This window comes from Pavona decussata, unplaced genomic scaffold (assembly GCF_977016875.1).
Source record: "Pavona decussata unplaced genomic scaffold, jaPavDecu1.1 SCAFFOLD_377, whole genome shotgun sequence".
In the NCBI taxonomy this organism is placed as follows: Eukaryota; Metazoa; Cnidaria; class Anthozoa; order Scleractinia; family Agariciidae; genus Pavona; species Pavona decussata.
The window spans coordinates 7,514-33,194 of record NW_028145752.1 but is presented as its reverse complement, the minus strand read 5'-3'; the positions used below and the strand labels follow the sequence as shown (position 1 = coordinate 33,194).

The 25,681-nt window shown below is 38.7% G+C and overlaps 1 protein-coding gene and 1 long non-coding RNA gene across 2 annotated transcripts in view; one reads left to right on the top strand and one right to left on the bottom strand.

The window, feature by feature from the left end:
* The window catches only part of LOC146452152 (uncharacterized), a 30,718-nt gene extending 5,686 nt beyond the window's left edge, over positions 1–25,032 (bottom strand). Inside the window, exon 1 of the long non-coding RNA XR_014859817.1 lies at positions 24,973–25,032. This is a non-coding gene — a long non-coding RNA (uncharacterized LOC146452152). The remainder of the gene's footprint in view (positions 1–24,972) is intronic.
* Positions 12,045–15,428, top strand: LOC146452153 (uncharacterized). Its single transcript, XM_085098160.1, has 2 exons — positions 12,045–12,517; positions 14,896–15,428. The coding sequence occupies exons 1-2, from the start codon at positions 12,330–12,332 to the stop codon at positions 15,125–15,127; spliced, it is 420 nt and encodes a 139-aa protein (XP_084954286.1). The 5' UTR covers positions 12,045–12,329; the 3' UTR covers positions 15,128–15,428.
* Positions 25,033–25,681: the final 649 nt, after the last annotated feature.

Below are 25,681 nucleotides of genomic sequence, written 5' to 3'. Positions count from 1 at the left end.
AACAATCAATAAACATTTTCCGTTCGCTAAACAGATACATGGATTTGCCAATTTCTTTACAGCATTCTGAAAAACATTCTCGCTTTTCAGCTAAAAATTACTTAGAGAATCACTTCACTGTATATAAAATGTAAATAATGTCAAAAAGAGCGCGTGGTACATAGGCCAAAGAGCTAATTTTATTGTTTGTTAATGCATCGTCAAGTATAATCAGAATGCGACTTCCACACTGAGTTTCCCTGTTTTCTTTTTTTACTCCTTTTGGTTTGATATTTCGGAAACTCTTTGCTAGGAGCAAGTATTTTAGAAACAAACTTCATTATTATAGACCATGTCTTCACTGGTAATAAATAAGCACCCAATATCAAATGCCAGTTCGCTTACAGTGAATTTCAATAATACAACTCTTTTCACATCTCCTCCTTTTCACGCTTTACTAAGGCAATACAAATCAATGTTTAAGCTTTTTTGTGAAAAGTTTCATTAAACAGATGATATTAATTTCCACACAGTGCACGCATTGGGAAGATGATCGTAGTATACACAAATTTAATTAAGAATAACAACTTTGCTGTTCTAAGCACCCTATCACTGAAGTCATCTGTGTTACACTTAACAGTACTAATTTGACTCTACACCAGCACTGTAAGGACCAGTGTGTTATAGACAAGGTTTGTCACTGAAGTCATCTCTGTTACACTTAACAGTACTAACTTAACTCTACACCAGCATTGTAAAAAAAAAAAAAAAAAGAATGAGAAAAGAATGAGTCTATTCTCTAAAAATAAAAGAAACCTCTTATTTATGGACGATTAGTAGCTTTCGGCATTGCCATGGCAACAGCAACTAAACATAGCTCAAACACAAGTATTAAAACACATTCCTTCTAAGTTCATTTTGCACCATGCTAATATTGTGCACCTAGGAGCACGTGGTTTGCAACTAACATTTGCTTACACCTGTATACTAGAAAACTGTTTTCAGCTGGACCTTAATAGTACTACACCAGCATTGACAGGACCAGTGTGTTATCAACGAGGTTTGTCACTGAAAACATCTCTATAACACTTAACATTACTAGTTTGACTCTACACCAGCGTTGTAAGGACCAAGGTTTGTCACTGGAGTCATCTGTGTTATACTTCACAGTACTAGCTTAACTCTACACCAGGGATGTAAGGACCAGTGTGTTATTGACAGGGTTTGTAACTGAAGTCATCTCTGTTACACTTAACAATACTAACTTAACTCTACACCAGCGATGCAAGGACTAGTGTATTGTTGACAAGGTTTGTCACTGAAGTCATCTGTGTTACACTTAACAGTACTAATTTGACTCTACACCACCATTGTAAGGACCAGTGTGTTATAGACAAGGTTTGTCATTGAAGTCATCTGTGTTACACTTAACAGTACTAATTTGACTCTACACCACCATTGTAAGGACCAGGGCCCGGTTGTTCAAAAGCCGATTAAAGCTAATCCACGGTTAAGGATTGACTGAAGTTTCTTGCTCATTAAAAATATTTTAAAGCTAATTGTAAGCTAATGGCAAAGAAACGTCTAAGTCAAAACTACAGGAAAAAATATTTTGGAAGAATCCTTACAAATAAGTAAATAAACTCAAATCAAGGATAACATAAATGAAGGATAAGGTTAATGGGGTTTTGATCAACTGAGCCTAGCGTGTTATTGACAAGGTTTGTCACTGAAGTCATCTGTGTTACACTCAACAGTACTAATTTGACTCTACACCAGCGTTGTAAGGACCAGTGTGTTATAGCCAAGGTTTGTCACTGAAGTCATCTGGCTTACACTCAACAGTACTAACTTGACTCTACACCAGCGTTGTAAGGACCAGTGTGTTATTGACAAGGTTTGTCACTGAAGTCATCTCTGTTACACTCAACAGTACTAATTTGACTCTACACCAGCATTGTAAGGACCAGTGTGTTATTGACAAGGTTTCTCACTGAAGTCATCTCTGTTACACTCAACAGTACTAATTTGACTCTACACCAGCGTTGTAAGGACCAGTGTGTTATAGACAAGGTTTGTCACTGAAGTCATCTCTGTTACACTCAACAGTACTAACTTGACTCTACACCAGCGTTGTAAGGACCAGTGTGTTATAGCCAAGGTTTGTCACTGAAGTCATCTGGCTTACACTCAACAGTACTAACTTGACTCTACACCAGCGTTGTAAGGACCAGTGTGTTATAGACAAGGTTTGTCACTGAAGTCATCTCTGTTACACTCAACACTACTAACTTCACTCTACACCAGCATTGTAAGGACCAGTGTGTTATAGACAATGTTTGTCACTGAAGTCATCTGTGTTACACTCAAAGTACTAACTTGACTCTACACCAGCGTTGTAAGGACCAGTGTGTTATAGACAAGGTTTGTCACTGAAGTCATCTCTGTTACACTCAACAGTACTAACTTGACTCTACACCAGCGTTGTAAGGACCAGTGTGTTATAGCCAAGGTTTGTCACTGAAGTCATCTGTGTTACACTCAACAGTAATAATTTGACTCTACACCAGCGTTGTAAGGACCAGTGTGTTATAGACAAGGTTTGTCACTGAAGTCATCTCTGTTACACTCAACAGTACTAACTTGACTCTACACCAGCGTTGTAAGGACCAGTGTGTTATAGCCAAGGTTTGTCACTGAAGTCATCTGGCTTACACTCAACAGTACTAACTTGACTCTACACCAGCGTTGTAAGGACCAGTGTGTTATTGACAAGGTTTGTCACTGAAGTCATCTCTGTTACACTCAACAGTACTAATTTGACTCTACACCAGCATTGTAAGGACCAGTGTGTTATTGACAGGGTTTCTCACTGAAGTCATCTCTGTTACACTCAACAGTACTAATTTGACTCTACACCAGCGTTGTAAGGACCAGTGTGTTATAGACGAGGTTTGTCACTGAAGTCATCTCTGTTACACTCAACAGTACTAACTTGACTCTACACCAGCATTGTAAGGACCAGTGTGTTATAGCCAAGGTTTGTCACTGAAGTCATCTGGCTTACACTCAACAGTACTAACTTGACTCTACACCAGCGTTGTAAGGACCAGTGTGTTATTGACAACGTTTGTCACTGAAGTCATCTCTGTTACACTCAACAGTACTAATTTGACTCTACACCAGCATTGTAAGGACCAGTGTGTTATTGACAAGGTTTGTCACTGAAGTCATCTCTGTTACACTCAACAGTACTAATTTGACTCTACACCAGCGTTGTAAGGACCAGTGTGTTATAGACAAGGTTTGTCACTGAAGTCATCTCTGTTACACTCAACACTACTAACTTGACTCTACACCAGCGTTGTAAGGACCAGTGTGTTATAGCCAAGGTTTGTCACTGAAGTCATCTGTGTTACACTCAACAGTAATAATTTGACTCTACACCAGCGTTGTAAGGACCAGTGTGTTATAGCCAAGGTTTGTCACTGAAGTCATCTGGCTTACACTCAACAGTACTAACTTGACTCTACACTAGCATTGTAAGGACCAGTGTGTTATTGACAAGGTTTGTCACTGAAGTCATCTCTGTTACACTCAACAGTACTAATTTGACTCTACACCAGCATTGTAAGGACCAGTGTGTTATTGACAAGGTTTGTCACTGAAGTCATCTCTGTTACACTCAACAGTACTAATTTGACTCTACACCAGCGTTGAAAGGACCAGTGTGTTATAGACAAGGTTTGTCACTGAAGTCATCTCTGTTACACTCAACAGTACTAACTTGACTCTACACCAGCGTTGTAAGGACCAGTGTGTTATAGCCAAGGTTTGTCACTGAAGTCATCTGGCTTACACTCAACAGCACTAACTTGACTCTACACCAGCGTTGTAAGGACCAGTGTGTTATTGACAAAGTTTGTCACTGAAGTCATCTCTGTTACACTCAACAGTACTAACTTGACTCTACACCAGCGTTGTAAGGACCACTGTGTTATTGACAAGGTTTGTCACTGAAGTCATCTCTGTTACACTCAACAGTACTAATTTGACTCTACACCAGCGTTGTAAGGACAAGTGTGTTATAGACCAGGTTTGTCACTGAAGTCATCTAGCTTACACTCAACAGTACTAACTTGACTCTACACCAGCATTGTAAGGACCAGTGTGTTATTGACAAGGTTTGCACTGAAGTCATCTCGGTTACACTAAACAGTACTAATTTGACTCTACACCAGCATTGTAAGGACCAGTGTGTTATAGACAAGGTTTGTCACTAAAGTCATCTGGGTTACACTCAACAGTACTAATCTGATTCTACACCAGCGTTATTAAGACCAGTGTGTTATTGACAAGGTTTGTCACTGAAATAATCTGTGTTGCACTCAACAGTACTAACTTGACTCTTCACCAGCCTTGTAAGGACCAGTGTGTTATTGACAAGGTTTGTCACTGAAGTCATCTGTGCTACACTCAACAGTACTAATTTGATTCTACACCAGCGAAGTAAGGACCAGTGTGATATAGACAAGGTTTGTCACTGAAGTCATCTGGCTTACACTCAACAGTACTACATGTAATTTGACTTTACACCAGCATTGTAAGGACCAGTGTTTTATAGCCAAGGTTTGTCAGTGAAGTCATCTGGCTTACACTCAACAGTACTAATTTGACTCTACACCAGCATTGTAAGGACCAGTGTGTTATAGACAAGGTTTGTCACTGAAGTCATCTGGCTTACACTCAACAGTAATAATTTGACTCTACACCAGCGTTGTAAGGACCAGTGTGTTATTGACAAGGTTTGTCACCGAAGTCATCTCTGTTACACTCAACCGTACCAATTTGACTCTACACCAGCGTTGTAAGGACCAGTGTGTTATAGCCAAGGTTTGTCACTGAAGTCATCTGGCTTACACTCAACAGTACTAACTTGACTCTACAGCAGCATTGTAAGGACCAGTGTGTTATAGCCAGGGTTTGTCACTGAAGTCATCTCTGTTACAGTCAACAGTACTAACTTGACTCTACACCAGCGTTGTAAGGACCGCTGTGTTATTGACAAGGTTTGTCACTGAAGTCATCTCTGTTACACTCAACAGTAATAATTTGACTCTACACCAGCGTTGTAAGGACCAGTGTGTTATAGCCAAAGTTTGTCACTGAAGTCATCTGGCTTACACTCAACAGTACTAATTTGACTCTACACCAGCGTTGTAAGGACCAGTGTGTTATAGCCAAGGCTTGTCACTGAAGTCATCTGGCTTACACTCAACAGTACTAATTTGACTCTACACCAGCATTGTAAGGACCAGTGTGTTATAGACAAGGTTTGTCACTGAAGTCATCTTGCTTACACTCAACAGTACTAATTTGACTCTACACCAGCGTTGTAAGGACCAGTGTGTTATAGCCAAAGCTTGTCACTGAAGTCATCTGGCTTATACTCAACAGTACTAATTTGACTCTACACCAGCATTGTAAGGACCAGTGTGTTATAGACAAGGTTTGTCACTGAAGTCATCTGGCTTACACTCAACAGTACTAATTTGACTCTACACCAGCATTGTAAGGACCAGTGTGTTATTGACAAGGTTTGTCACTGAAGTCATCTGGCTTACACTCAACAGTACTAATTTGACTCTACACCAGCATTGTAAGGACCAGTGTGTTAGAGACAAGGTTTGTCACCGAAGTCATCTCTGTTACACTCAACCGTACCAATTTGACTCTACACCAGCGTTGTGAGGACCAGTGTGTTATAGAGAAGGTTTGTCACTGAAGTCATCTGTGTTACACTCAACAGTAATAATTTGACTGTGCAGCAGCGATGTAATACAATGACTATACATTATGCAAGATTGCATTATACTTTTGTTAGCAAAAATTATATTTTAACTAATATGCAGAACCCCTGGGGCCATATATTTAGAGGGGCTTACTATGTGGATAAGGGTTTTTTTTTTTTTTTTTTGCATTTCAGTATTAGAGCAAGGACCGCGCGAAAATGGCGCGAGTAAGCGGGGAAGGGGTTGGGAAGAAAGGAGAAAACGCTTGCAGACAAATCCCGGGATTTTGAAAACCACTAACACTGCTTGTCATGCTTGAGTGCGCGTAACGACATTTGATCCTGTCAACAGCTGTCACAAATACACCAATCAAAGGCTTGGTCTTCCGAGCGGAAGTAAACTTTCCAGGATGCATGTAGAACCAAAATAGTTTAAAAACATTTTGGAAGGATCGCGCTGAGGGAATAGAGAATTTCGAATGAATCCAAACGAAAAATGCAGGCTATGTAATTGCAGCTTCAAAGTTACATTTGGTAATAGTAATATTTCTACAGAAAATCTTTTTAATCTGTCCAAAAGGAAGGGCTGCAAGGGTGAAATTTTAGGTCAAACCTTTCAAAGAGCTGGATTTGAGGTAGTAAAATGTGACAAGCATTCAAATCGCGTTTGTAATCCTTGTGCTCCAAAGATTCGAAATCTTGGATCACTGTATTCATTTGTCCAGGAATCGTTACAAGGTAAAATTACCGAGTTAACTGCAGCTACTACACCAAAGTCAACATCAGCAAATAAGCGCTTAACCCATTGACTCCTATACTGGCCAAAAGCGGCCGTCCCTCGCGCATGCTCTGCTCGTGAAACTCGATACGTTCTCCCTCCCCTCCAGGGTTTTTTTCATCCTGAAAAGGTCACAATAGCTAGTAGAATGATAACCCAATCAGAATCTGTCTTTTGCGCATATTTTAAGGCATTTTAGGGGGTAGGGGAAAGGATGCTTCTGAACCTACCGCATGGAGCTGAGCAAAATTACAAAATGGTGCCGCGCGTGAATCGGTCCTGAAATTACAAGACATGTTTTTTTCATCTTTTAAAGCAAGTACATCTTTTTTAAGCTCACAATGGAAAGGAATAACCCGTGAACAATAATCTACCGTCAAAAAAGAGAACTTGGAGGTGTTAAAAAACAGCGAAAAGCCGTTTCACATTGTGATCTCTTATATTTCCACGCGGCTACCAAAATATGCCTCAAAAGTTAAAACCGAACCGCTGGCTTCAAACGGAGTTTATAAGACCGGGACAATGGTGACAACACGGTAAATGATGTTTTCCGATGTTGATTTGCTTTTTACAAATAGTTTAAGTGATGATTTGAACCAGAATTGTGTGACTTCTGTAATTTTCATCGCAAACGTGCCCGAATTTACTGCGAGTGATCGCCTTGTACAAACACGGCTCAGCGTCTTCAAATTTTACATGCGTGTTTGCACACATGCAAAAAAACTGAAAGTTTTTTGCCTCTAATAGCAAATATATTGTTAATTTCAATAAAAAAGTTTTGTTGGAAAAGCTTTTTGTTGATTTTTGAGTCTTTGTCAATTCATATAATCGTTTGAGAAGCGACAGATGCATAGTCAAGGACAATTTGCATAAGCTGGTTGAAATTTGATATGCCAAAGGTTTTCATCAACATGCTGTGAATTTTAGCAATTTTTGCGCTAGAGTGTGTTTTTCAGCTAATGATTAATCGGCAACCATATTATTTTACGTCGGGAAACATTTGTTTAATCATTCCAGTTTAATATGCAGTTAACTTTGGAAGCCAAGAATATTTTTTTATCTACTGCGATTTTAACGAGTAAAGCCGCTCTAGGAAAAAGGTAATTTATGTGAAAACCATTGGAAACACGACAGGAGTCAAAGGGATAATTACTGGATACTCCAGCGGGAAAGCGTCCGATTCGCAAATCGGTGCGAGTGTTAACGCCGGGGACCAAAACAAACAAGGGAAAGTCTTCACGGAAATCTTTGGAATTTGTGCAGGGAAGGCTTCAAGCATCTGATAAAGAAAATAACGATAATATTGACCAGTATCTGAACATAAAAATCTTCCTGAAGACAGCCTCCAAGTCAAGGTTGTTTTTAAAATAGAGTCTGAAAATGTTCTTGTAAGAATTCCCAGTGACGAGACGACTAAATGTTTGGTAAGGCAAGTATGTGACAGCAGAAGCAAAAGGCAGACGGTATTTTCCGCTCACGAAGTCTGTTTGGAGGCAGTCAGACAACGAGCCAGCCGAAATCCCCATTAAATAGGCCTCCTTGATTTGATCGCTCACAATACTTTTCAATAGACAAATTACAAGGACAACATGGTCGTTGTTTACAAGTGCTAAGAGTTGAAATATCAAGCTTTTTCCAAATCCTGTGGCGAGAACAGCAAGTAAATCTCCTCCAGTGAATAGTTGTTTTACCGAAGACTTTTGCTCTTGTCGTTCCCTGGTGAACGCAGGTTTTCAAAATCCAGGGGTTTGTCTGCAAGCGTTTCCTTCCTTCCCCTCCCTACCCCCCTTCTTTCATTTTTTGGCTCTTGTTTTATTTCCTCGGTCTTTCTTTGCTCCGAAACAGCACGGAAACGCTTGCTCAAGGGCTATCTATATGGAGCGGCTTATACTCGTAGGGGCTTATTTTCGGGATCTTACGGTATTGCTGTTGAACAAGACACGTGTACATGTATGCTAACTGTGTCTGGGGCCTGAAGAACATTGTTTTAAACCAAACAAACAAAAGCACAAAGACTTTCATTAGGTCTTTGTCTAAAAACTTGTTGTCATCCATTCCTCGGTAAGAAGATCTATGAGGATTCATTTTCAGTCATTGTCCGGCGAAGTAAAGCAAATTTGCAAGTTTCCATGTTAGCGTGCTTTGAATTTCCTTTCCTACATGTAGTTGTTTGATTTATGTCCATTTCCGGAAATGTGTTTTGATAGTGCATAAGAAAGCTCGTAAGGATGGTCTGAACTAGACCTAAGAGTGTACTCCCCCCCCCCCCCCCCCTTTGAAGGAAATGCATTACCAAGCCACAAAGTACTACTTGAGCTGAAATTTAACCTGCTCTGTGACATCTGAAGCAGGGTTCAAGTTTACTTAAGGTCTTCTTACGTCACTAGTATAAATGTTACCCGCTGAGAGAAAAACGCAGGGCGTAACATGTCAATAAATTTTGGAAGTTGCTAGACATAGGTCCTTGTCGATCCAATCACATACTAATCAATTGGCAAATTATCAGAAATCAATAAAAAATAATCACGTTTTCTTGTGATTATCGATTTGATCAATTTTCAGTGTTGAAATCCAATTCGATTCATTTTAATTGACTAGCATCTGAGTATGAGAATAACGTATGGCGGGAGATAAGACTGGCATGCAGTAGAGTGCGGTCTAACAAAACGGGAGCCAATCGGCCATAGCGAGACTTCACTAAACCGGATTCATTACACTACAGTGTTAGAAGCTCAATGTGTGGTTCCAGAAAATATCCATACATCCCCCACTAAAGGGATTGGAAATTCCAGAGGGGTGGGGGTCAAGGGTCCAGGAAATTCCTGCAGGGAGGGGGTGGTGTATCAATAATTTATTTGTTTTTTCTAGACTGACTGGTTCCATAATTCCAATATTATTTTTGTTTGTTTGCATTTTGCTGACGAGCCACAGACGCAAAAATAAATCTTGTTAACAACGGCACAAAATGAATGTTTTCATTTTCTTGCTCTGCTAGGTCTCCAGAGTAGGCAGTTTACCAAAGTCTAACAAAAGTCATAATTAAAAGAAAAATTTTACAAGGTCCGAAATGGGCGACATGTCAAATTTTGACCGTCTTGGAACCACACAATCAAAAAATGAGGTGCAGCAAAATAACTCTATTCACATCTGTTGTGTTTAGATAAAAGTCATTATTATATGGCAAGGTAGTCTTGAGGTAAATCCGCCCGTTCTGATTGGCTCTTTCTTGGTCGGGATTTTACCATACGGACCGTTTCCATGGAAATGGTCATAAGCCGTGTATTTTTGTTTATGACAAGCGGCGAATTTGAAAATTTGCAGCTAAAACTGCGAAAAGAAAACCTGAAAATACTTTCATTCTTTACAAAGAAACTAGCCAAAAGACTGATTCCAACATAGACGAAGAAGAATATCATTTACAAACCAATTTTACTATCCCGAAGATCTAGAAACCTCTGAAGCAGGCATCTGCGAAAGTCGACCATTGAGGATTTTATAAACAAACAGAAAAGTGAAAACACAAAAGGAAGAAGTCTACTGATATGGACTCTCTACTTCGTTTTATTGACGCTAACGGCTTGAATAGCCAAACAATTATTGAAAGCCTACCTTCGTCCGAGCTTGATCACGTTTTGTCAATTTCTTTTTTTTTTTATTTTTTTTATGAACGTACGCAGGAAAAATGGTGAATACGAGCCAGCAACATTTTCAGTTTTCAGCGCAATATACAGCGATACTTCTCAGTATGAGAAGAAATATCCATCCAACATACTCAAGGATAATGAGTTTAAAAATCGAGAAGAGTTCTAGCTGCGAAGCACAAGTCACTAGTTCGCGAGCACGACAGAAGAAATGAGCTGCAAGCCACTCGGGCGATTGACGAAAACGAAGAAGATGTTCTTTTTGAGGCAGGAGAATTAGGCGACTCCAATCCAGTTGCACTCCAAAGAACTGTGTGGCGGTTTTTATCCCTACACTTGGGTTTCCAAGCCAGAGATGAGAGCGAGGAGGGCAACTGACTTAATGCTGCTTCTTTTAAAGTTGAAAATGATTTTCACAGCAACCTTTTGATTCTTGATCCGTACTTTGTGATGCGCTCGTAAATTTTCTGGGATCGAAGAAACCCTTTTGTGAGTTTCAAAAACCAACCGCAGCTGTTAAGATTTTCGTCAAATTCCGCTACAAATCGTTCTTGAACTCTTTTCTATAAACATGTAAACGTTCAGTAAATTTGTTTTCATGTTTCGTGGTACCGTAGCTTGTTCATATTTTTTCTGGGTTGCTCGCGTCATCAAAAACACGTCACGACGGAAACCCTTTGAATTCAAGTGACCGGAAGTGCGTTTATTAAAATAAACAAGTTTGCTCCGAGTGCCATATAATAAACTACTTACCAACCTAGCTTGCTCGAGCCGTACTGGGGAATATTGGCCCTCGGTCGTTTTTGTACGGACCTCGCTGCGCTCGGTCCGTACTGCCACGACCTCGGGCCAATATTCCCCAGTACGGCCCTCGCGCTCGGTCAGTAAGAGGTTAATAATCACACGATTTTGAACTGACTATCGATTGTTATTGACAGAAATTGCGTTCAATTGGCTGTGAAATTAGCCAAGCCAAAATCGGATATAGCTATGGCAATTTATAGAAGAGTAAACATGTACAGCTTTAAAGTTAATAAGTGCGGCAATAAAGTTTAATAAAAACTGAGCAACCAAGTGGTTTGTTATAAATGCTGTCGTTATTCAATGTAGAATAAGGATGCGTACTTTGAGAAATGGTTAACATTACTTTGTTCAGCCGTGCTAAACCGTTGGATCGTGCCCGATTTCGTTCTTTGTAATATAACCCGAACTGATTGATGTTCCCTGAGCCACGTTTATCGACAAATTAAACTTGTCGATTGACAATCAACGACAAATATCGAGTACTATCGACTTATCCACTACGTTTTCGATGATCGACACGATTTCACCCTGGAATAACGTACTTGAAAGGAAATGTAAATAAAAAAACTTAATTTAAAAACAAAGAAGTTGTTCGTCCAAAATGTCTAGCTACCATGCCAGTCTTAAACCTGTTAGGTCTGCTTAAATTCCGCAGTGAAGCACACCATTCTGTTCCAAAAATAACGTGGGGATCCACGGGTCAGCGCAGCGTGAAGAAAAGTACGCATCATCCTTTGGGGTCGGGATCATTGTACACTCAGACAGGGCGGAAAAACCACTGCGCATGCTCACTAAAATAGTGGCCGTTACAATTTCAAAATGGCGGACGACGAATCGCATTTTTCCACGTAATTCCCACGTAACTGGGGACCAGTTTCTGACCGCTCGCACACGTATGGGAGTAACCATTCCATGTTAAATCAATGAACTGTACTACCATAAATTATTGATAAACAGTCTATTGTTTTCATAAAATGATGAATCAAATTAAAGTTTTGGCCTTACTCATGTGGGGTCAACATAAGTCACATAACATGTTTGATAACAGGAATACACAAGGACACAAACAAGTAAAAACAGTTTTCTGTTAGGTTTCTTTATATGCTTGTTGTTACAATGAAAAACCTTTTTAAATTAAAAATTTCAAATAATAAGTGCTGCATGACTGACTAAAATAGTGTGGCATTTACAAAATACTCTTATAAATACTCTATTTTTTTTTCTGCAGCCATATTATTTTCCAGCACTAGATTCAACACTGGATCAACGCTGCCTTCCACTGGGGTATGCCTTTTTGGGCCATGAACCTGACCCAGAATTAGCTTGTGACCAGCCAATGTGTGAGGTGGAGACAGACCAACCGGTTATTCGTCTTAACTGTGGCCACACATTTCACAGAGGATGTCTGTTTGAAGCGAGTAACAAAGAACACAGCTATGCAATATTAGGAGATGGAATCAGATGTTCTGTTTCCTATGGACCTCTGTGTGAGCGGATGGAAGAACTTGCAACCACACTTAACAGGTAGGTTTCCTTAATAAAGATAAGATGAAGATGCTAGTCGTATTTTCGAGAAATAAGCGACTCGGTGGGTTTGGGAACAAGTCATTTTAAACAAAAAACAAGATGCCTGCTACACTGGCATTACGCGTGATGCTGGGGCTGATTCATTTATTCCAACTGTATGCTTCGCCGATTGATAAATCTATCCTTGCTAATGGAATAGTTTGAGTCACGACGATCGCGTTACGTTGTTTCCCTTGTATTACGTGACCCAGACTTTCACTGGAAATTTTTGAAATTCCATTACGGTAACATAAGCTTCTCAATGACCTCTTTTCAGTCTCGCGTCGTGGTCTAAGACTGTCAAACAAAGCACGATTCCTTCGCCAGGAACTCACCAATTTCCACCGTTTTAAATGTCGGGTGCTTCTTAGAAGTTATTCTTTCGATTCACCGCTTCAAAATGGTAAAATTTCCGTTTGAAAACGGCACACTAGAGTCCAGAACATGTTATAAACAATATGGCGCCACAATTTAACGCAATTTTAATGAAGAAATCAAATGATGCGTTGACGTCACACAGGTAAGGGTGAGTGGGTTCCCTCCCTCGCAATATAAGCGACAAAAAAGGATTTTGATTGGCCTTCTTTTGTTGAGGACAATCAGGACAATACATCCTGAGTAGGAGAGGGGATAGTTTAATGAATAAACAAGATGCCTGCTATACTGGCATTACGCGTGATGCTGGGGCTGATTCATTTATTCCAACTGTATGCTTCGCCGATTGATAAAACTATCCTTGCTAATGGAATAGTTTGAGTCACGACGATCGCGTTACGTTGTTTTCCGTGTGTTACGCGACTCACACTATCAGCGGAAATTTGTCAAATTCCATTACGATAACGTAAGCTTCTCAATGACCTCTTTTCTGTCTCGCGTCGTGGCCTAAGACTGTCAAACAAAGCACGATTCCTTCACTAAGAACTCACCAATTTCCACCGTTTTACGTGTCGGGTGCTTCTTAGAAGTTATTCTTTCGATTTACCGCTTCAAAATGGTGAAATTTCCCTTTGAAAACGGCACACTTGAGTCCAGAACATGTTAAAACAATATGGCGCGACTTAATCCGTCTTTAATAAATATATCAAATGATGCATTGACGTCACACAGGTAAGGGTGAATGGGTCCCCTCCCTCGCGATATAAGCGACAAGAATGGATTTTGATTGGCCTACTGTTGTTGAAGACAATCAGAACAATACATCCCGAGTAGGAGAGGGGAGAGTTTAATGAATTAATTAATGTACCGATTTGTAGCTACGAGGAAGAAAGAAAAACAAGATGCCTGCTATACTGGCATTACGCGAGATGCTGGGGCTGATTCATTTATTCCAACTGTATGCTTCGCCGATTGATAAAACTATCCTTGCTAATGGAATAGTTTGAGTCACGACGATCGCGTTACGTTGTTTTCCGTGTGTTACGCGACTCAGACTATCAGCGGAAATTTGTCAAATTCCATTACGATAACGTAAGCTTCTCAATGACCTCTTTTCAGTCTCGCGTCGTGGTCTAAGACTGTCAAACAAAGCACGATTCCTTCACTAAGAACTCACCAATTTCCACCGTTTTACGTGTCGGGTGCTTCTTAGAAGTTATTCTTTCGATTTGCCGCTTCAAAATGGTGAAATTTCCCTTCGAAAACGGCACACTTGAGTCCAGAACATGTTAAAACAATATGGCGCGACTTAATCCGTCTTTAATAAATATATCAAATGATGCATTGACGTCACACAGGTAGGGGTGAGTGGGTCCCCTCCCTCGCAATATAAGCGACAAGAATGGATTTTGATTGGCCTGCTTTTGTTGAAGACAATCAAAACAATACATCCCGAGTAGGAGAGGGGAGAGTTTAATGAATAAATTAATGTACCGATTTGTGTATACGACGAAGAAAAAAAAAAAGAAATCGACCCGTTTTAAGACACGGTATGCCCCTTCAGGGCATCCCGCGTAAAAAAGAAAAAAAAGAAATCGACCCGTTTTTAGACACGGTATGCCCCCTAAGGGCATCCCGCGTAAAAAGAAAAAAAAGAAATCGACCCGTTTTTAGACACGGTATGCCCCCTAAGGGCATCCCGCGTAATTAATGTACACATTTGTAGCTACGAGGAAGAAAAAAAAAAAAAACGGAAAAAAAAAAAAAAGAAATCGACCCGTTTTTAGACACGGTATGCCCCTTCAGGGCATCCCGCGTAACTAGATTCAGACCTAACGACTTTCGTTTAAATATTATCGTTCATTCAGACGTTACTGTGGCGTTCATTTATAACTAATCATTCAAAGATTTTACTAACCCAATGCGTTGACGGTATGTCCTGTTATTTAACGCTGTTTCAGGTATCTGGCTGGTGATGATGATGAAATCGAAGCCACGGACGAAGGCCATGACGACAAAGATGCAGATCCCGAAGAAACTGACGATGAAGGCAACGATACAGAATTTGATGCACAGCTGTTCAAGGAACAAGTTAAAAAGATCCAGCAGAATGCAGTTTCCCGGTTTTCAGCACTTCCCCATCGTGAGACCCGACTGTTCAACAGATCGGAAAAAAGGAACAAGCAGACTTGAAAACAATCGATTGACGCATGCCTCCGAACCACGTTTAAAAAAAAACGGCTTCTTTAGAAGCCACTCAATCTGAAAAAAGCTGTAGACCAATCTAAAAGAGTTTAAGGTGACTTGGATCACCAGAGAGACCGAACGCCAAAGCGTTTTCACCGAATACTGTAGGAATACAGCGAGTAACGAAAATCCCTCGTGGTCATCCGCCATTTTGATCGAACACGCTTGAAGGCTGCGCGCATGCGTATGAATGCTCAAAAAATGTTTGCTACGTCATATTTCTCAGCCAATCAGCGGTTTTTCCGCCCTGTCGTACACTCATAAAACCGATGTCACACTAAACAACTAAGGCTACGGTCCGCAGGAAAGGTGTATGTAGCAAGGGACTACAACAAAATCCTAAGTACAGCGTTCCTTTTTTAGGGAGGTCCATACATTGAGATTCCTTGAAGTAAACTTACTAAGGCGGGAAAATTTTAAACAACAGGTGATCATGCGATCATGAATGTGTCACTTACCGATCGCCTCACCGGAGGATTTCTTCGTAAAACTTTCTACTGAAGAGCAATCTATTAACACATATTTCCACTGAGAAGACGTTTGCTCGGTCTGATGATCGCAGATTGCAGAGGCAATTTTGGATTTTGAGAGTCTTCAAACAGAGCTCTGACGACCAACTTTGCAACTTTCCTCGCCTCGTTGCCCTTGAAAACAGTGACGTCAGAATGATAATCGAAAACAACAACCTCGTTTCCAGGTTGCCAAAACAAGCGCTTCGAAACCTACTCTGTCATGTTGGGTCCAAATAGATGTGTTGTATCTTGACTTGGGAAAACAAAGTAGGAGATTTGAATGCATGTGTAAAATCCATTCGATCTTTCTTTGTTTTCAATTGTTTTTGTTCATTGTCGCATTGGAATATTTCTTTTTTTTCTCCTTATAGAAGCGTTTAGGCTTTAGGTGTGTGTGTGTTGGGGGGGATTGGGGGGGGGGATAGGGTGCAATCCACTTATTGAGGTCTTTTTTCTCAAGAAAAAGTATGTTGTCATAACAATAAGACAATTCCAACAGTAACTGTTTTATTTCGTTTTATTCAAACTGGCAGACTAGCTAGCCAACATGGTCGACGTCAATGAAACACGCACAACAATAAGCCGCAGGTGAAAAATGAAGAAACTGACGGACATCAGGTTTATATTGCCGAAACTGATGCAATGCTCAAATAAAAACGTCTCAAAACTGTAAGCATGTATCTGAGTTTCTTCACAGATTATCATGTTTTGACATTTATTACACCCATTTTGAAATCAATGGTGATCCGGCTTCTGATTATCCCTAAGCAGTGCGATTTTTTCTTTGCTCTCAGTCGCAGATTATTAGCCTATCGCAACAGCGTATCCAGAACAGGGTTTCCTGAAGGGGATAAATAAATATTGATATTAACAAGAAAAACCGTGTTGTTTCACAATGGGTGTAATAAAGTGGTACTTGCCTTCGTGTCGTGCAATTATGATCTGAAATTATACTTGTGCTTTCCAGTCGAACTCGCGCAGATTTTAGACCAAATTGCACTCCACTCAGTTTATTTACCATCAAATAGTAATAAAAAAGGAAAAATTTGTTTGAAAAAATTATATGGAATAACAGAACACCATTAAATATATTCACCAGACCCATGGAATTTCAACCATCTTAACCAGCACATGGCGCGGTCAATCTTCGACTACTACATCCAAGCTAGGAATGTACGAGTTCAAAAAACTCGTTCTTTCAAAGCAGCCCACCGGACGCTCACATAATCAAAGAACGATTTCTGTTCAGCTTCAACTGAACTGAAGCTCTTCTAGCAACGCCAACTAACTAAGTGACTGAGCAGTAGCCAAATACAAGGAGATTCCCAGTAAAACTCGTATACAGGCGCTCCTCTAAACACTTTGCAACCAACTTTACCAAGTGGGCAAGGCATTCAGAGACGCAACACAACCAGCACTAAATAACATATTTCAAAGGCCGATATGGCAGACGTTTTCATAATAAAACGTTTCAGATTTACAAGTTGGCAGCAAATGTTACTTCACATCTCCCAGACAAGAAATACAGCCGAATCTCCGCTAACGGACACCTCCCGTGCGCGGACACCTCTCGTAAGCGGACATTTGGTTATGTTCTCAGCTACATACAAATGCTACATTTTCAACCTCCCATAAATATAAGTGGACACCTCTCTTAAGCAGTCGACACTTGGTCATCTTCTCAGCTACAAACAAACACTACATTTTTAACCTCCCATAGGTGGACACCTCTCTTAAGCAGTCGACACTTGGTCATGTTCTCAGCTACATACAAACACTACATTTTTAACCTCCCATGAGCGGACAACTCCCTTAAACGGACACTTTTATTTTCTGGTCCCGAGAGTGTCTGCTTACGGGAGGTTCGCAATCTCGTACCCAGAGTCTTCAGGCTTTTTGGTCAGCGGGGCAACGCCGGGAAGACTCTGGGGACATCAATTTTATTACCGCAGGATTTCTGCGGTAAAACAATGGAAACCGTTACGGAACAGCCAATCAAAAAAATTGAATTTTTTCGATGTCCCCAGAGTCTTCCCGGCGTTGCCCCGCTGACCAAAAAGCCTGAAGACTCTGGGTACGAGATTGGGAGGTTCGACAGTAAAACTTAAGCACACTACGTCTTAGTACTACATGTAAGACTAACTATTTTATCTCAACTGGAAATGCATGTTGTTGTCGCTATCGTGATGTGGTGCTTTTGGTTACTTCTGTCAAGCTTTGTGCTCTTTTTCGACGAGAAGAAGCGAGGTATGCAGCTATCGACTTTTCGCCAACACGAGATGAATATCTCTTTCGGTAAACATCATACCAGGCTCATAAACGGGTAAAACAACAACTCGCGAAAACAAGTTAAGGACAATATCAGTGACTATTACTTCGAGTTTGAACAGCTACTTTGAATTGAGTGTGAAAAACAAAATTGTTCACTGCCTCGCTTTGCTGACGAAAGGCCCCATTTAGGAACGTAACGTAATAGGCCTTTCCCAGCCCCTTTTCAGGTTCATCTCTTCCTAAAATGGGTATCTGTCAATCGCTTGCGTTTGTTTCTATGGTTTCAATGGATCAATGACATGACAGGTGGACCGCATGGTCAAGAAGCTCTTCCTTGGCAGGTCAAGCAGAGGATTCTTTTTCTGCACGAAGAGAAATCGTCCAGAAAATTATTCCTTCGTTACTGATACTATCACCTAACGTTGCTAAAATAGAAAACGTAACAGTGGTGACTAATTTTCACTGAGAAGTTCTTGGAGAAAGAAGAAACCAACGTGCTATTCTCTTTTTGAGGTGAGTATAAAACACCCCCAAAATCGACTAGATGCAAATTCTAACTGCTTAAAAAAACAGACCTTTTAAACGACAGCCCGTCTCTCGTTATTGTACTGGATAAGCTTTAAAATACAATCCACCCGTAACGGAAACTGCCCAAAAGGATCAACTGCTAAGGAACCCTAGCTTAACAATAAAAGAGTATTGCATTCGTCTTGACGCACTAATCTTTTTTTCCAGGAAGAATCTGGAAACCAGGTCAGAACAAAACAGAGCCAAAAAAAATCTGAGAGGTCGTTTCGTTCACAGTAAGTCTTAATTTGTGTTTAATTTTAGTTGAATAAACATATTTCATTCAGAGTCAGCTTAAATTTTCCATTCATTTTGCCTCAAACTCGCATTTTACACTTGCTAGACTGGTCAATGATACAAATATGGCAGCCATTTTGCTCCTAGTTTTCAACTTACGCGGCTTCGACGGTTTCGCGATCGATGAGAAAATGTCCACCAAAATGACCAACAGATTAAAGGAAACTAAAAGGAAAGTTGTCAATCGTGCTTTTCAGTAGCATTTTTGGTGTTATTGATAAGCAAAGCATTAAAGATTATGGATGAACCGAAAACGTGTAACCATCGATCGACAAGAGATCTGGAAAAACTTGCGTGCACAGCTGTTAGTGGTTTTCACCATTGGTTTGCGCCAGTGTTTAATGTGATCATGGATTGAATCCCCGAAACATTTTTTTTTGTAGTTGTTGTTACCTCTTACAACCAAGAGAAGCTGAATCCAAAGTTCATAGGCAGGCAAAGAAAGGCTTCAATGCAAATCATAACCATTATTTTTGTACGTTAGTAAAGGAAATGATTGAAAACACATGCCTAACCAGGGTCAAACATATTTACTTTCAAATTCCAAAATAGAGCCCCTTTTACTAACACGTTGCTTACATGTACTTATATTAAATGTTTCACCATACACTGTCAACATCATCTTCATCACCATCACCATCACGGTCATCATGAAAGCAACATACTAAATTTAAAGAGGCCCTGTCAAAGACGTTTTGCTACATTTTCGTCAAAACCGCGAAAATATTATTTTGACAATACTTTTTCCCTACCATGAAGTTATTCTTAAACGAGGAGTAAAATGTTAAGTGATTTCTACGAGGAAGGACAAACCATGATCATTTCAGTGATGTTTCTCAAATACAAACACTGGTACCATCAATTTTCAATGTTTCCATTCTAGCCATCCACAGCCATGGTTTCTGTGGAATAGGAGGGATATTATTAAACTGTACCATTATTTTAGCATTCCCATCAATATATTTGAAAGTGACACTAAAAATCAGAGACTATGAGTTTTGTACTGCATTCTCACGTAGCACATTGATGGAAGTCATTCCAAGATACAAGTCATAGAAAAGAAAACTATCCATGGAGACAACAAAAAACCCTTTGCCACAGGTATTAGTAATTGAAAGAAGTAAACAGTACATAGCCATTTCATTTGTTAACTATTGCCTTTTCTGTCTTGTACATGTACTTGATGCTTTTTTTCCCACAGACAATGATGTTAAGGGAACAACGTTTCATTCCTATAAAAAGAAATCAATCACTCAACATTGAAAATTTATGGAAGTGTTGACGGTACACAGCACTGAAAAGGAATTTGGAAAGTTTTACTTGCTGAGGAGAGCAGGAAACCTGATTACATGCTGAAAAACCTCTCAGAGTATTGGAATCAAACCGGCTGGACCACATAAAATAGTGGGTGCTCTCACCACGCGCGTACTACACCATGCATATGCATGCTGCTTGCCCACTCATACCAAAATTAATTACTTTGTTCCACTTTACTGTATTGTCAAACAGAACAGCAGTAATATATATTTTACTGGACTATAAAATTATGCAAAGTTAATCCATGTAATAGTTAATTTTTATGAACATAGTTGAATAACCAAATGTTTTGTAACGTATTTGTTCATTTAAGAGGGCCAAAAGAGAATCAGAAACTGAAAAGGCCAAGAAATGGATTTTTGCAGAGAAAGATCAGCCTGGTCTACATGCCTTATTTATCAATAACACAATTGGTAAGTTTTAAGAAATTCCAAAATACATTGTATACATACATACATACTATTTTTGCTTTAAAAAATAAGATTAATGGTCTAGCTAGAGCAAAATGGAGAATTTGGCCACATAAAACATCAAAACCCAATCAAGCATAACAGAAACAAAAAGCCCTTAACTTGCTCATGCATGAACAAACCTCGTTTCATTTAACCATCAAAACATTCAGCCTGTCATTAAGCCTATTATTTGAAAATACATCTATAATGACAAATGGAACTTAACTGTAAATGGACTTACAAGCTTTCAATTTTCAATTCACATTTAATTGTAATGATATATTTACCAGTGCTGATAGCCTACCTACCAACGTCAGTTTGAGGTTTACAAAGACATATCCCTACAGAAAGTAAATTTGACTGTTCACAAGTTATCTCAAGTCACAAACTCAGCTTATAACATAAGTTTCAATGCTTTTGTTAACTTAAAAGTTATCTCAGCATTTTAAATGGATTGAAACTTATTTTTATGTTGTATTGAGATGCTTATAACGCATCTGTCTCTATATTAAGTGTGTGTCCATGAAGCAGGTTTCGACTGTAATTACTGCAGCAGCTGTTAAAATAAGTTTATTGTTGGGTTCAAAACCATGGTGGCAAAGTAAAACTTGTTCTAGTGCTGATCAAAGCAGGAATATTATTGTGAAGAGTAAAGGCATAATTATATTTTTGAACATGCATTGACTGTACTAACTCTTTTAAGGCAGATCATTTCCTCTGTGATACATGTATATTTGTTTCCTAGCTACCATCCATGCATGTAAACTAACAGGCTTCATGCAGATGCATGCAGTATTATTGTATACAATATGAAACTTTTCAACATACAGTCCACCACAAGACCTTTGATGTTGGTTGCTGCATGACAATTTATATGAAAATTTAACATACTGTAGCATATTATTCACATAAACACAAATTTCAGTGTTTCTTCTTAAAATCAGTTTTTTTCTCTATAGCAGAATTGCACTAAAAAGTTTTGTTGTTTTTAGTCTGATAAAATTCCTGCAACATTAATGACTTTGTATCCTCTTTCAGCAGAATGTTTTGTATTATGTACTGTAAGTGAAATGGCAGTCACAAACTCTTTTATGGAACTGCACGAATCATATTGTGTATTTTAATTGACACCTCATTTATGACCGATTCATGAAAATGGAAATTTTCACTGATTCAGAAAAATGTCCCAGTGCAACAGATCTTTGTTCAGTTGGGTCGACACGTTCAAAGAATCAAAATTCTGAGAAAAGAGCATGCATACAAAACAAAAGTAATCAAAATGGTGGACGGCAAGGATGCCAGGAATACTCTGAACAATTCAAAGGTGTGAAGTATCGAAGAGTTCTAAATAATCCCTGTTGATAGGGGAGTGGATTAAGTACATGTATTCATGGATCTATAACAATGGAAATCAAGATTATTATGATAGGAACAAGAGAGATGTATATGTTGCAAAAATCCTCATACAGCTGTAGCTAATTCATTGAATGATTTTCTTGGATATGAGGACAGCACCAAAGCAATCATTGGCAAAATTTTAATTTATTTTTATTTTTGTTGGCATCACAGGCGAGACTGTTACCACTTTTTGTGGCTAAGCTAACCGGCCTTAATGAAGAAGCAGGTGTCACACACCTTTAGCGCTCCGATACTGTCAGGCCAACAAATTGTAGCATGTAAACTACATGTAGCCTCCTCAAAATCAATTCTACAAACTTCTCACATTAAATGAAAAACTTTTGTATTTTCAGAATCCCCATAAAATAGTGTATTTGTATAAGCGCTAGCTGTGATATAAGTAGTAGCTATAGAGCTAGCTTCTTTGGCTAAATGTTTGAAAAAAAAAAAAGAAGTAAAAGTCACCAATATATTATTGTATATAGACTTAACGCATTCTTTTAAAGATTTTCTTCTTGCTAGTATCAATGATATTATTGTGTTAACATCAAGTCCTGAAGTCCCAACTTTCAATTTTGGGAGCCTGAAGGGTACCTGAAGATTTTCTTGTTAGCATGCAGCAACATTGGAAATCAATTCAAGTTTAGTTAATTCATCTCAATCAAACAAAATAATGTAGTAGCGTGGTATAGCAAATTGCATCTGATTGAACATTACAACCCTTAACAAATTGTCCATTATTTAACTAAAACTTTTTCAATGTGTAAAAATAAAAGTGCGTCATCAGTCATGGCTAAGCAATTGGACAGCACATGCCATTGTGTGTACTGCATAACTAATAGGACGGCAAGCGCTTTTATTTAGGCCGAATTGGAGTTCACTCAGTCCAGATAACTATATTAGACAGGTGAAAGCTAATTCCAAAAATTCTACTAATCTCAGAGTTTGTTTTATTTATCATGTAGGAAAAGGAGTCTTCACAACAAGGCCTTTCAAAAAGGGAGATTTTCTCCTTTGTTATAAGGGTGAAATCATAACTGGAAGAGAGGGTGAACGAAGAGAGCAAGCCTATCCAGATGAATCTGGAAATTTTTTATATTTTTATAGAGACAATGGAAAAACTTGTTGGTATGTGTAGTTTAAAATGAGTGCTTATAATGATTTATGGTCAATATACTATTAGGCAACAAATTTAGCTTGAAGTCTACTTTCATGATCTAAAACATTATTTTAAATGCTAAAAAAATTAGCACAATTTAAGTAAAGATTCTCTCAGGAAAAAAATTAAACGGTTGATCGAACTTAATATTAAAAGATCAAGCTCCACAGACTAATATTACACTCTTCTCTACTTTTTTCACTGACACGAAATACTGACGATAGTGCGAAAACATTTTGCTGATTGAGACCTGTAAATTCCAACCATAATTCATGATTAACATTATACAATTACAGTCATTTACAAATAGGGTGTCTCAAAAGCGTCCAGCAAAGACCTGAAAAACCAACGACTTAAAACCACAGACCAACTTCAAAACCCACTCTATGAAAGTCTAACTGCTGGATTACCAGGGTTGCCACTTTTCACTGACTAGGAAACAATTTTCATTCATTAAGTGAACAACAATTAAAAAACATCCATGTTTACAATTGCTTCAGCTACTTTAATTTTGTAGGCCATCGATCAATATTATTTTTCTCTTCATTTTTGACCTCTTTATGCTTTTCACAGGATTTTTTTCGCAACAAAAAAAAATTTCCTGACTTTTCACTAACTTTGACAACTTCTAAGATTTCCCCTGACTTCTAACAAAATTCCCTGACCTTGAGAAGTTATTGTTTTTCCCTGAATGGGCAACCCTGTTGTCCCACACAGCATCAGATTCCAAGAAACACTCGATCAATACAGTCTTCATTTTGTGCCAAACAACAAAACAATGACCCTGACTACAACACCCAAAGATAAAGTTAAATTAACAAGTTCTTCAACATGGGATCCTTTGTAGATCATTTAAACACTTTGTCATAAACTGAAAGACAGGAAATTTATCAAGTCTTCATTTTGTAGAAAGAGCAGGTCAAACTAAAAAAAATGGAGACTTCCTTAATTAAACTATGTTGTCTTAACTGTGCTGAAAGATACAAAGATCTATGGGTTCTTTGTTTTGAATTTGTTTTTACAAAAAACGTTAAAGCAGTTAAAAATATAAGACCCTGTCAATTTTTACGTCTTTTGGATTCAGACAATGCATCCAATTAAAGCAGGCAGTCCTTCCTCAGTACTTATAATAAACTTTGATTTAATAACAGCTTAATGCGTAGTTTAATTTGTTAAAGGTCTTTAGTTTTGGGAATTTGGTCTTCAGACTTCAGACTTTGTTTTGGACCCTTTATACATGTACATGCCCTTAGAACACAACCTTAACAAAACATTTTTTGTTCCTGATTATTAATACTGGCCTCCTTGCTTTTTTGTATGATATAAATTATTGAGATTTAATTATGTTTACTTAATAAAATCAATAACCTGATAAAATGATGTCGTACACTGTTAGTAGTAAAATGTTAAAATCTCAAGTGGGGCAATGAGCTACCGGTGAGTGTGGTTTCATTGCCAAACTTTGAACATTTTATGGCATCATTTTATTGTCTACAAGGGTACAGGGCACGGCCATAGAATACTCCTGTGGATCGACTTTATTTTCCGCTTAAAAGTGCATAGTACTTTATATCTGACAACATTTTCCTGTCTGTACTCATATAGACAATATATAGCTAGGAGCATAAATCAGTGCACCAGAATTTGCAAAATATTTATTAATAACGAATCACTATCAATTCTTTTATTTAATTAATAATTTTTTTCAACAGCGTTGATGCCACCTATTCTACTGGACTCGGTCGTCTGGTAAATGATAGCCCAAGAACAAAAGCAAATTCTGCCATAAAGAAAATTACCATAGACAATCATACATACCTCTGCCTCTTTGCAACCAGTGACATTGAACCAAACACAGAAATTCGGTACGACTATGGTCCACAGGACCTCCCCTGGAGAGGAAAGGGTAAAAATTTCACATAATTATTTATAATGAGCTGAGGCCAGTAGCAATTTTGCTTATTATGAATCAATTTCAAATACCTAATCAGAAAGAGAGTTAACACCATCCAATCAACCCTCCCTTTTTTGGGCTTTTGGAAATCTTTCCTGTAGACTGAAGCAAGTTGCTGAGAAAAATTTAGACAATGTTATGGGTGCAAAAATGTCAGTTCTAAGTTCTTATAAGCAGCCACTTGCAAGATAGAGTGAAATATTTTAAGAACATATTAAGTGAAGAAGTTTTTAAATTTACTTTAGGGTAAAGGAATTAAAAATAATTTTTGAGAGCAGTCATGACATCAACATGACATCAGTCTCCTCATCTAGCACAAAGAAAAGCTGGATTACTCTTCTTCTTCAAAAAAAAATAGGCAGTCTCAGACTGCATGTGTTTACTGCAGTACTGGTGTAGAAATGTGATATAAAAGAATTGAAGAAAAGGGAAATAAGACTGAAATGAAAACGAAGAGGGAGGAGTGGAAATAGGATAGAGATAAAAAAAAAATGGTCGTAAAAATGTTGCACAGACTACTGGTGAGAAGAGATTAAGCTGGTATCGTTTACCACAAACATTTTGTATGAAGAG

What these genes read in the sequence shown, in the direction of transcription:
- LOC146452153 (XM_085098160.1), top strand. Translation starts at nt 12,330, where the DNA reads ATGTGTGAGGTGGAGACAGACCAACCGGTTATTCGTCTTAACTGTGGC. An exon ending in CTTGCAACCACACTTAACAG is followed by an intron (nt 12,518 to 14,895) that starts GTAGGTTTCCTT and finishes ACGCTGTTTCAG; the next exon opens with GTATCTGGCTGGTGATGATG.